The sequence below is a fragment of the Carassius auratus genome, chromosome 5, assembly GCF_003368295.1.
Source record: "Carassius auratus strain Wakin chromosome 5, ASM336829v1, whole genome shotgun sequence".
NCBI lineage: Eukaryota > Metazoa > Chordata > Actinopteri > Cypriniformes > Cyprinidae > Carassius > Carassius auratus.
The window spans coordinates 1,725,523-1,738,240 of record NC_039247.1 but is presented as its reverse complement, the minus strand read 5'-3'; the positions used below and the strand labels follow the sequence as shown (position 1 = coordinate 1,738,240).

At 38.1% G+C, this 12,718-nt stretch overlaps 1 protein-coding gene across 4 annotated transcripts in view; it reads left to right on the top strand.

Annotated features, from left to right (window-relative positions):
* dcc (DCC netrin 1 receptor) overlaps positions 1-12,718 on the top strand; it is a 168,207-nt gene that overhangs the window by 148,452 nt on the left and 7,037 nt on the right. For 3 of the 4 annotated variants that reach the window (XM_026243957.1, XM_026243948.1, XM_026243930.1), the window contains exons 26-27: positions 2,286-2,438; positions 6,646-6,852. In XM_026243957.1, coding sequence (XP_026099742.1) covers positions 2,286-2,438; positions 6,646-6,852 — 360 coding nt within the window. The remainder of the gene's footprint in view (positions 1-2,285; positions 2,439-6,645; positions 6,853-12,718) is intronic. The other variant, XM_026243939.1, reaches the window with a different exon arrangement.

The following is a 12,718-nucleotide window of genomic DNA, read 5'->3' as shown; positions in this document are numbered from 1 at the left end:
GTCCTCATTCATGAGAGCAGAGAGACGGATCCCAACAATAGATATCACAGGCAGAAGATGCTTTTCTGACTCTGCAGAAGTCACAGTGTGATTCACATACGGAAGCAATTGAGGCAGAAATGGGATTTCCAGCAGTTATTCAGTCCTGTGTGTGACCCTTATTTCCTAATCCAGTTTACCCAGTTCAGCCCAAACTAGCAGACAGACTAGCATGTGGGTTCCTGAAGATTGTCTGAGTGTGAAAAGAGGAGAAGCGAGTGAATGTGAATATGAGCCGGATGTCTTATTGAAAGGGTTTTCGGTGTATATTCGTCATGGTCTTTGGTTCTTCATGTGACGTGACATGCTCCTCGCAGACGTTTTGCTCGGCTGCGTCTGATGTCTGCTGGGGTTTGAGCTGCGTCAGTCGTGTGTGTGTCTCCTCTCTGACCTCCTGTCATGATTCCTCACCCTGCCACATCCTACCATTTATTATATGCACCTCCTTCCTGCTCCCAAACCACATGAAAGAAGCCTCATCTCCAACTCAGGGAACAGAAAGCACGGTTAATGATTGGGAAAAATGGCGATCGCTGGAAGGAAGTGGAGTTTTGAGAGGAAATAAGAGGGTGGTATACGAAAATCTCGAGTGAAAGAGTTCAGATAGAAGAAACTAATCACTGCATAATTAACATAGTGACTCTAACGAGACCTTCTGATGTGTCCGACGAAAAGAAACTATAGATGCTCTCCACACAAACCATGATCAGTTTCTCATTTTATTTGGATCTGGATGAACTCCGGTATTAGCTGTAATGATAGCAATAACACTAACAATAGCTATAACTGTATACTATATATACTGTATAACTGTATATATATATATATATATATATATATATATATATATATATATAAGTAATAATATCCCTGGTGATTAGCAGATAATCAAAGATTGATTTACAAACCTCACATGTAAATGTTGTGTTATTGTCGTGACTGTTAGCTGCTGTTATATTTGGATGCAGACAGTGTAGGCTGAACCTCTTTCACACACACACACACACACACACACACACACACACACACACACACACAATGAGAGAGAGCTTGCAGTCAATCAGCAGTTGCTCGTCTGGTGCAGTTTAGTAGATATAAATCTAAACACTTCAGGCAATTTCTCGGTCTTGTCTCTCTCTCTGTGAGGTTTTCAATGTCAAGGTCAGCGCTCTTGTGCTGCTGTAGTTCTGCAGTAGTGGACTCTTACTGTGTTTTACTGCATCATCATTCTCTCTCATGTACTGTATCCTGATGTTGTTTGGTTCAGAGGTTGTTGAATGAGTCTGTGTGGATTCATCTCCTGCTCCTGATAGGATTCTGCTGTTTTGCGTCTGCTCCATGGATCGCTGTTATTGAGCAGTCTAAAACAGACTAATGGGGGTGCTTGAAAGGGTCTGAATTCTAAACACTTTTCCTCTTGTAGGTGTTTAAATATTTAAACATGATTAATGATCGAAACTAATTGCCCAAATAGATCGGCCGCGGTTAGCAGATTACCTTCTCCTGTGCTTCTGCAACTAATAATAATAATTATTATTATTCTTTAAATTTACATAGTGCTTTTCTAGGCACTCAAAGCGGTTACATAGTCAGGGGGTATCTCCTCATCCACCACCAGTGTGCAGCATCCACCTGGATGATGTGACGGCAGCCATAGTGCGCCAGAACGCCCACCACACACACACACACACACACACACACACACACCAGCTTACTGGTGGAGAGGAGACAGAGTGATGAAGCCAATCAGCAGATAAAGGGATTGTTATGAGGCCATGATGGTCGGAGGTCAATGGGCGAATTTAGCCAGGATGCCGAGGTCACACCTCTACTCTTTACGAAAGACATCCTGGGATTTTTAACGACCACAGAGAGTCAGGACCTCGGTTAAACGTCTCACCTGAAGGACGGTGCTTGTTGACAGTATAGTGTCCCCATCACTACACTGGGGCGCTAGGACCCACACAGACCACAGGGTGAGCGCCCCCTGCTGGCCTCACTAGCACCTCTTCCAGCAGCAACCTAGTTTTCTCAGGAGGTCTCCCATCCAGGTACTGACCAGATCAGCCCTGCTTAGCTTCAGTGGGCAACCGGTCTTGGGCTCCAGGGTGATATGGCTGCCGTCCAACTGGCCAGAAAGGCTCCTAAAACAGACCTGGTTAATTTCTGATGTATGTGTTTGTTGTGAGATGTGGTGTGTTTCTGACACGTGTGTGTGTGTTTGTGTTGTTTCTGTTTAATTCCAGCGGTGGTCAGTGCCATCCCAGTTCCCACACTGGACAGCAGTCAGTATCCGGGCATCCTGCCGTCACCCACCTGTGGATTCACCACACACCCCAAATTCACCCTGCGGCCCATGCCCTTCTCCACACTGAGCGTCGACCGCAGTTACGCTGCCGGTAACTCACCTATCTATCTATCTATCTATCTATCTATCTATCTATCCATCCATCCATCCATCTATCTATCAATTGTTTGTTTTATTGGTCATTATGTCCATCCGTCATTATTTATATAACCCTGTCTATCATTATATTGTTCATTACATATATCTATTGTTCATTATATTGTTCACTTTATCTATCAATTGTTTGTTATATTGGTCATTATATCTATATGTAGTTTGTTATATTTTCCGTTAAATCTATCAGTTTTCATTATATTGGTCGCTATATACAGGTGCTTCTCAATAAATTAAAATGTCGAGGAAAAGTTCATTTATTTCAGTAATTCAACTCAAATTGTGAAACTCATGTATTAAATAAATTCAGTGCACACAGACTGGAGTAGTTTAAGTCTTTGGTTCTTTTAATTGTGATGATTTTGGCTCACATTTTACAAAACCCACCAATTCACGATCTCAACAAATTAGAATACTTCATAAGACCAATTTAAAAAATCATTTAGTGAATTGTTGGGCTTCTGGAAAGTATGTTCATGTAAAGTACATCTACTCAATACTTGGTAGGGACTTCTTTTGCTTTAATTACTGTCTCAGTTCGGCGTGGCATGGAGGTGATCAGTTCGTGGCACTGCTGAGGTGGTCTGGAAGCACAGGTTTCTTTGACAGTGGTCTTCAGCTCATCTGCATTGTTTGGTCTCTTGTTTCTCATCTTCCTCTTGACAGTATCCCATAGATTCTCTCTGGGGATCAGGTCTGGTGAGTTAGCTAACCAACTTTTGGTGCTTTTGGCAGTGTGGGCATGTGCCAAATCCTGCTGGAAAATTAAATCCGCTTCTTCAAAAAGCTGGTCAGCAGAAGGAAGCATGAAGTGCTCCAAGATTTCTTGATTTCTTGGTAAACGGGTGCAGTGACTTTGGTTTTCAAAAAACACATTGGACCAACACCAGCAGATGACATTACACCCCAAATCATCACAGACTGTGGAAACTTAACACTGGACTTCAAGCAACTTGGGCTATGAGCTTCTCCACCCTTCCTCCAGACTCTAGGACCTTGGTTTCCGAATGAAATACAAAACTTGCTCTCATTTGACCACAACTTTGGACCACTGGGCAACAGTCCATTTTCTTCTTCTCCTTAGCCTAAGTAAGACGCCTCTGACAGTGTCTGTGGTTCAGGAGTGGCTTAACAAGAGGAATACGACAACTGTGGCCAAATCTCTTGACACGTCTGTGTGTGGAGCTCTTGATGCCTTGACCCCAGCCTCAGTCCATTCCTTGTGAAGTTTCTTAAAATTCTTGAATCGATTTTGCTTGACAATTTTCATAAGGCTGTGGTTCTCTCGATTGGTTGTGCATCTTTTTCTTCCACACTTTTTCCTTCCACTCAACTTTCTCTTAACATAACTGGATACAGCACTCTGTGAACAGCCAGCTTATTGGCAATTAATTGTTGTGACTTAAACTCCTTGTGAAGGGTGTCAATGATTGTCAGAGACCAATTTGAAGACTCAGGAAACCTTTGCAGGTGTTTTGAGTTGATTGGCTGATTGGCATGTCACCATATTCTAATTTGTTGAGATCGTGAATTGGTGGGTTTTTGTTAAATGTGAACCAAAATCATCACAATTAAAAGAACCAAAGACTTAAACTAAGTCAATCTGTGTGAATTTAATTTATTTAATACACAAGTTTCACTATTTTAGATGAATTACTGAAATAAATGTACTTATCCTCTACATTCTTATATATTGAGAAGCACCTGTATTTATCTATTGTTTATTTATTGTTCAGTATATGTATTAACATTTGTTCTATTGTTTTTCTATCTATCTATCATTCATTATGTTGTTTGGTATATCTATCTATACAGGTGCTGGTCAAATAATTAGAATATCATCAAAAAGTTGATTTATTTCACTAATTCCGTTCAAAAAGTGAAACTTGTATATTATATTCATTCATTACACACAGACTGATACAGTTCAAATGTTTATTTCTTTTAATTTTGATGATTATAACTGACAACTAAGGAAAATCCCAAATTCAGTATCTCAGAAAATTAGAATATAACTTAAGAGCAACACAAGGAAAGGTTTTTTAGAAATCTTGGCCAACTGAAAAGTATGAACATGTAAAGTATGAGCAAGTACAACACTCAATACTTAGTTGTGACTCCTTTTGTCTGAATGACTGCAGCAATGCGGCATGGCATGGAGTCGATCAGTCTGTGGCACTGCTCAGGTGTTATGAGAGCACAGGTTACTCTGATAGTGGCCTTCAGCTCTTCTGCATTCTTGCGTCTGGCATATCACATCTTCCTCTTCACAATATCCCACAGATTCTCTCTGGGGTTAAGGTCAGGAGAGTTTGCTGGTCAATTAAGAACAGGGAGACCATGGTCCTTAAACCAGGTACTGGTAGCTTTGGCACTGTGTGCAGGTGCAGAGTCCTGTTGGAAAATGAAATCTGCTTCTCCTTAAAGTTGGTCAGCAGCAGGAAGCATGAAGTGCTCTAAAACATCCTTGTATACGGCTGCGTTGACCTTTGACCTCAGAAAACACAGTGGATCAACACCAGCAGATGACATGGCACCCCAAACCATCACTGACTGTGGAAACTTTACACTGGACTCAAGCAACGTGGATTGTGTGCCTCTCCTCTCTTCCTCCAGACTCTGGGACCCTGGTATCCAAAGGAAATGCAAAATTTACTTTCATCAGAGAAGATAACTGCACCACTCAGCAGCAGTCCAGTCCTTTCTGAAGCGAGACGCTTCTGACGCTGTCTGTTGTTCAAGAGTGTCTTGACACAAGGAATGTGAAGCTGAAACCCATGTCTTGCATACGTCTGTGCGTAGTGGTTCTTGAAGCACTGACTCCAGCTGCAGTCCACTCTTTGTGAATCTCCCCCACATTTTTAAATGGGTTTTGTTTCACAATCCTCTCCAGGGTGCAGTTATCTCTATTGCTTGTACACTTTTTTCTACCACATCTTTTCCTTCCCTTCTCCTCTCTATTAATGTGCTTGGACACAGAGCTCTGTGAACAGTCAGCCTCTTTTGCAATGACCTTTTGTGTCTTGCCCTCCTTGTGCAAGGTGTCAATTGTCATCTTTTGGACAACTGTCAAGTCAGCAGTCTTCCCCATGATTGTGTAGCCTACAGAACTAGACTCAGAGAACATTTAAAGGCTTTGCAGGTGTTTTGAGTTAATTAGCTGATTAGAGTGTGACACCAGGGTCTTCAATATTGAACCTTTTCACAATATTATAATTTTCTGAGATACTGAATTTGGGATTTTCATTCGTTTTTAGTTATAATTATCAAAAATAAAATAAATAACAATTTTAAATATATCCATCTGAGTGTGATTTATGAATATTATATACAAGTTTAACTTTTGGAATGGAATAAGTGAAATAAATCAACTTTTTGATGATATTCTTATTATATGACCAGCACCTGTATATCTATATAGCAAATATAATGTTGAAAAAAAAAATCATTAAAAAGACAGAAAGAAATGGTATTATCCTGTTAAAAATACTCCAAAAATCTTTTATTTATAACTTCAAAAACTCTTTTTTTAAAGTGTTGCAGTGTTTAAGAATAACCTCATGCTGTTAAGAGATGAGGCGGCACTGAATGAAGCAGCTCCTCCTGTGTTCACACTGTTTCAGTCTCTGCTTTAAATGAGTTTGTTAGCAGCAGAAGAAATTGATTTGATTTGGTCCTTTGGCAACAGCTGCCGGTCTCTTTGCATCAATGAAATAAATGACGTTTTCAAAGCGTCTCCTAGTGAGCATGTAACAGGTATCTGCACACACTACAGCTCTGAGCTAGAGAAGTTCATGACTACTGATGCAAACTAAATACCGGCTGAATGCTGCGGTGACTGACTTCAGTTAATACACAATCATCATATATATGCATGATTACAGCTGGAAAAATTCTAACTTAGTTTTCAAATGACCAGGACACTCATACTTTTAATAGACTTTGGCAAACTCTCAGTATCAACATACCAACTGCATCTGAAATAATTACAGTGAAATGGAATGGAATGAGTCGCACCGAATTCAAATAAACCCAGATGCATTAAATGCATGAGAATATTTTGCGTAATAATAATGATAATGTGTTTAATTTAAAAAAAGATTCTGCTTTCTCCAATCATTGTGTGTTTTTCTCAACAATTTCAGCAGAGGGCGCTGCTCCAATGGCCCCGCAGCAGCCGCAGCCGCTGATCCCCACGGCGCAGTCGGAGCCATCGGGGTTGGAGGAGATTCCCAGCCGCACCATTCCGACCGCTTGTGTGCGGCCCACGCATCCCCTGCGCAGCTTCACCAACCCACTCCTGCCTCCACCCATGGGCACCATCGAGCCCAAGGTCTACACGCCCATGACAGGTACAGCTCCATCAGTCATGGAAACATTCATATCACTGTCTGCTTTTATTCAGTAAATCACTGCACTCTTAAAATTAAAGAGATGAAAGAAAGATAGCAGAGCTGCCCAAACTAGCAGGCCCCTGATGACCTTTGATTTTGGCCATGTCAAAAAAAAAAAGAAAAAAAAAAAGGGAAAAATAGGTAAAAAAAAAGTCTAAAACTGTCATTTAAAAAAATTAGATACATTTTTTTTTACTTAACATTGAAATGTTACAAAACAATATAAGAGAATTTGATTTAACATATTTTTAATTGTTATTTTAAAATAATTTAAAAAGAAATGTAATGTAAATGTAATTAAATGTGAATTTAATGTAAAATATTTGTAAAAAACAAAAAAGTAATGTAAAACAGTATAATTTAAAAATAATACAAAAAAAATGTATTAAAATGTTTGTTTATATACCTCTTAATATAATATCATTGGATACAATAAAATATTGGCTTCTGGCCTTGTATTTTTGTCCCTCTGTATTAAACAATATTTTTTGTATATATTTTTCTCACTCACATTTTTGAACATAGACTTTATAGTGCACGATCCAAACTTACATTTTTTAAATTCATGAATGAAAACATTTTGTGACATGATATTGATGTACCATTTACATGGAAATACAATGTCTGATTTTAAAATGGGTTTTAAAGGATGAATTTTGAGACTTTAAGTTTTCAGTTGATATATAATTTCTGATAATTTCTAACATGTGGTTGAGAAAAAGCCAATGAAGAAGTCTTTTTTTAACAAAGGTCAGAACTCCTGTTATAATGTAGATTTTTGAGGGTGCACTCTTGTCATAAATTAATCTATTACTTTTCCTACATAAATTTTAACAAAAAAACATTGGTAAATTATATATTTTGGAGTCTTAGACCTTTCCAACGGTATATAATTTGTCAAGATTAGATTAGATTGAATTGCAATATAGTGAAGTAAATGTAGCCATCCCATATACAGGACGGGGTGACAGTTAAAGGGTTAAGAACAGTTCTTAAGAAAGTAACATTTTAATAATCAGAAGAATCTTTATGCATTTTAAAGAAAATTTTGTTCATCAGAAAGGTCCCAAAAGTTTTTTTGTTTTTTTTGTTAGTTTTTGTTACAGTAATGCCATAGAAGAACCATTTCTATAGGGTATCTATAGCACTTTATGCATTACAGTTTGTGTCGAAGCAGGTTTACAGTGTTAAGCAGGAAAATAGTATGTGGATAATGCAGGAGAACAATAGTAAACAGTCAGTTTTCCAGTTAAAGTCACTTCATTGTTGATTCAGTGATGTCATCGTCCAGCTCTGTCCTCTTTATCATCTGTGCAGTTTAGTGATAATACTGGCAGAAATGAAGTTTCCCCATCTACAGTAAGAGATGTACATGGAGATGTGGGATCAGAAGAGGGTCTCTGGTGGGTTGTGTTGTGCTGTCTGTAGCCGGAGGTGGAGGCGGTTGAGATGTAAAGCTGTATCTGCTGTGAGTCTGGAGTCGGAGGGTCTCTCAGTGGGAATCAGTGAACAAAGCGCTTGGTTTGTGTAAGTGTTTGTGTGTGTTGAGTTCCCATCGGTGGCTGTAATGTTCATCGATTGCAGACATCACAACAGTGTGGAAACTCTCTCAAACACTGACGCTCCAGGGCTTCTGCTTCCTCAGAGGAGATCTGACTCTTTCTGGATCTTCAGTCCTGTACTGCAGCGCTGCAGCAGATATTCAGAGACAGACGCAGCAGCGCATGTTTCCCCCGCAGTTAGGATTTAATTGGTTCTGCTCAAACCATTTCGTGTATGTGGGGCTCCAGACGCTTTTCCATTAAGTTTGAGAATGGAGGCTGAATGGACACTCTTTCCGCTCAGATGTTCGACAAGCATCCGATTATAAGATCCAGCAGTGAGAGCAGATCTAATGTTCCAGGATCCTAAGAAAATATCCGCTCAGAAATCCAGCAGAGTAACACAGTCTGTCTATCTATCTATCTATCTACCTATCTATCTATCTATCTATCTATCTATCTATCTATCTATCTATCTATCTATCTATCTATCATTAATTAGTAGGTTCTATCCATCATTCGTTAGTTAGTTAGTTAGTAGATAAGTTCTATCTATCTGTCTGTCTGTCTGTTGTTAATTAGTTAGTTAGTTAGTTAGTATCTGTCTGTCTATCTATCTATCGTTAGTTAGTTTTATCTACCTATCTACCGTTAATTAATAAGTTAGTAGGTTAGTTTTATCTGTCTGTCTGTCTGTCTTTTTGACTTTAATTAGTTAGCAGGTTATATCTACCTATCATTCGTTAGTCAGTTAGTTAGTTAGTTAGTTAGTTAGTTAGTTAGTTAGTCAGTTAGTTAGTTAGTTAGTCAGTTAGTTAGTAGGTTAGTTATATATATCTTTCTGTCTGTTTATCTATCTATCTATCTATCTATCTATCGTTAGTTAATTAGTTAGTTAGTAGATTATTTCTGTCTGTCTGTTGTTAGCTAGTTAGTTAGTAGGTTAGTTATATCTATCTATCTGTCTGTCTGTCTGTCTGTCTGTCTATCGTTAGTTAATTAGTATATCTATCTATCTAAATATCAGTCATTAGTTAGTTAGTAGGTTAGTTATATCTATCTTTCTGTCTGTCTATCTATCATTAGTTAATTAGTTAGTAGATTAGTTCTATCTGTCTGTCTGTCTGTCTGTTTTTAGTTAGCTATTTAGTAGGTTAGTTATATCTATCTTTCTGTCTGTCTATCTGTGTATCTATGTATCTATCTATCTGTTTGTCTGTCTGTCTGTCTGTCGTTAGTTAGTTAGTTAGTTAGTTAGTTAGTTAGTTAGTTAGTTAGTTAGTTAGTAGGTTAGTTATATCTATCTTTCTATCTGTCTATCCATCATTAGTTAATTAGTAAGTAGGTTCTATCTATCTACCTATCATCCGTTAGTTAGTTAGTTAGTTAGTTAGTTAGTTAGTTAGTTAGTTAGTTAGTTAGTAGGTTAGTTATATCTATCTTTCTTTCTGTCTGTCTATCTATCGTTAGTTCATTAGTAGATTCGTTTTCTATTGTCTATCGTTAATTAGTCATTTGTTAGTTAGTTAGTAGGTTAGTTCTATCTGTCTGTCGTTAGTTTGTTAGTCAAGTTATCTATCTATCTATCTCTCTATCTATCTATCTATCTCTCTATCTATCTCTCTATCTATCTCTCTATCTATCTCTCTCTCTCTCTCTCTATCTATCATGCTGTTCTGACTGTCTGTGAGGTTCAGTCGTGTTTTCTTGGCTCTTTAATGTGTGTTTTTTCTTGTTGAGTCTCTCTGACTGCAGTCTCGTTGTTATTCTGTCTCTCGTTTTATTCTCTGGCATGAAACACATGTGAATAAGGCTTGTTTGACAAATAAATCATTTGTTTGAACTTTGTATCGTATCTTATTCCCTCGAGTCGTGAGTTATGACTGATCAAGGAAGCACTCCCAGTTAGTTTGTTATCACAGCTTGTGTTGTACCACTAGTGCTTTGATTTACTTGTGTTAATTAATTGTCGTCAGGAGCCGAGAGTGTAAATCAGCAGCGGGTTGCATCGACTCTCACGATAAAAACACATTAAATACAGCAGAATAAAAGCCATGGAGCCTCAGGAGACGGCCGAGCGTTTGAGGGCTGTCGGGTTTATGTTTACTGTCCGTGAGCTTCACAGGCTCGCCTTTGTTCCTCTTGTTTCAGAGGAGTCCATCCATCTTTTAAAGAAGAATTTAAAGCCGTCTCCTTCCTGCCCGAGAGAGATGGATCAGTCTATCAGCCTGTACAGTGTATGTCAGTCATCCCAGAGTCTCTTTCAGCGTAAAGGCATCAGACAACCCAGAGAAGCTCTGACACCGGAGATCCTTCATGCATTTGAATTCTGACAATTTAGTTGATTTAAATGAATCATTTACGGCTTGTCAAATTTGTGTTCTGTCTTTGGTGAAGGTGATTCCTCTCAATTTTATCTAGCCTTTCTTTTCCCAGGATGAGGTGAAATACTGACCAGGTGTCTCTAAGAAACACTGTGAAATAAACACACAGAAACTGTCCGTTCTCTCGGAGCTGACGCCTGCGATGGCCACTTCACCACCAGTTAAATGGGTTTTTTAAAGCGCTGTCCATGATGTGAGGGATAATGCGGCAGACGCACCTGAAGCGCTTTAGACCATCCAGCCATTTCACACACCATAACACACACCATCCTCAACCGAGAGACGCAATTTGTCAGAAAATAAAGACAAAGAGGAGCAGAGAGAGAGAGAGAGGAGTGGTGACTAATGGAGAATCTCATGAAAACAGCTCACATTTCACCCCAAAACAAAAGAAAATATATTGGGCATGACAAAAATTGGGCTTATTTTAGAGCCAGCGTGTTTATTTCTCATCCTGAAATAATTTTCATGAAAATTAAGCACAAATAATTCCTGTTTGAGGAGCTTAAATTATTATTCTCATGTATGTTTCTCATTAGATTCTCATTATTGCAGTACAATGTTTTTTTATTATTATTTATTTATTTATTCATTTATTTAAATCTGAATAAATTAAGGGCAAATCCAGAAATTCTACCATTATGTAAAAATACTTGCATCATTTAAAATGATCATTATTTTCACGACAAATAACTCTTAAATTCTCATTACTGTAGTGCAAACAAAAATAAATAACTTTAAAAATAGACTTCATTTTCATCATGCTATGTAAACAGTCTTATTTCTTCTTGTTTTGAGTTGAATTGTGACCCTTAACATGGTTTTGAAGAAAATGAAGCTTATTTTAAGTCTTTTTATATACTGACGTTATTTTCATGATAATTAAGCTCAAATATTTCCACTGCTATTTGTGACTCTGTGTTTAAGGAGCTTCTCATTTATGTTTCTCATTAGATTCTCGTTGTTGTATAATACTTTACCATTTTTTAGTGCATTAACTGTAATGCAAAAAAAAATAAAAGATTATGCACTGGCTTTAAAAAGAGTCATGCAAAATAAAAGGAGCTTTTGGCTTTTTATGACATTATTTTTATACCAGTCAAACACAAATAATTATGGTTGCTGTATAAGTTTGAAAGTTTAAAGAGTTTAAGTTATTATTTGTTGTACATTGTTGTAGGACTTCATTTGGTTTATTTTTAATCAGCATTAATTACACACATCAGCAAATACTACTAATTTTTTATTAATACTTCACCCTTTGAATAATGCATCATCAATAAACTCTCAAATTCTCACTACTGTAATGCAAAGAAAAATAATGACTTAATTTTCGTCATGCAAAATGCAAAAACATGTTTCTTCTGGTTGGGGTTGAAATGTGACCCATCCGTGCTTCCGACGGTGTTTCTGAGAGTCCTCGGTGAACTGACCGATCTGTGTTTCAATCTAACACGCTGCACTCGTCGTGACCTCAATCCCGCTGAACGAGGATCTGTTTGGAGCAGAAGAAGGTCATGAATTGCGGTTGAAGATGTGTTCTCTAAAGCATCTTCTAAGAGCTGGTTTGTCACGTCTCTTTGTGAGAGTCGAAGTTTGGCTTTTGGCTGTATCTGTGGAAGACGTTAATGAGCATTAATCATCTCTGGACAAGCGACAAGAAGAGAAATGACAGCGATAATATCACTTACCACTCCAGTTGCATCTCTAAAAGAGAGAAAACAGTGTCATCCCGCTGGACAAAACCAACCTAAAGTGGTTCATCAGGCCAGTTTTAGTGCACTAGTCCAGCAAACCCCTTTAAACTGCTCAGAATACTAGTATCATGGGTATTTGTAGTCACTCTCTAATGGTGTGAAATTGAACGTTGAGTTGAAGAGTGATTAGCATGAGCGTGCA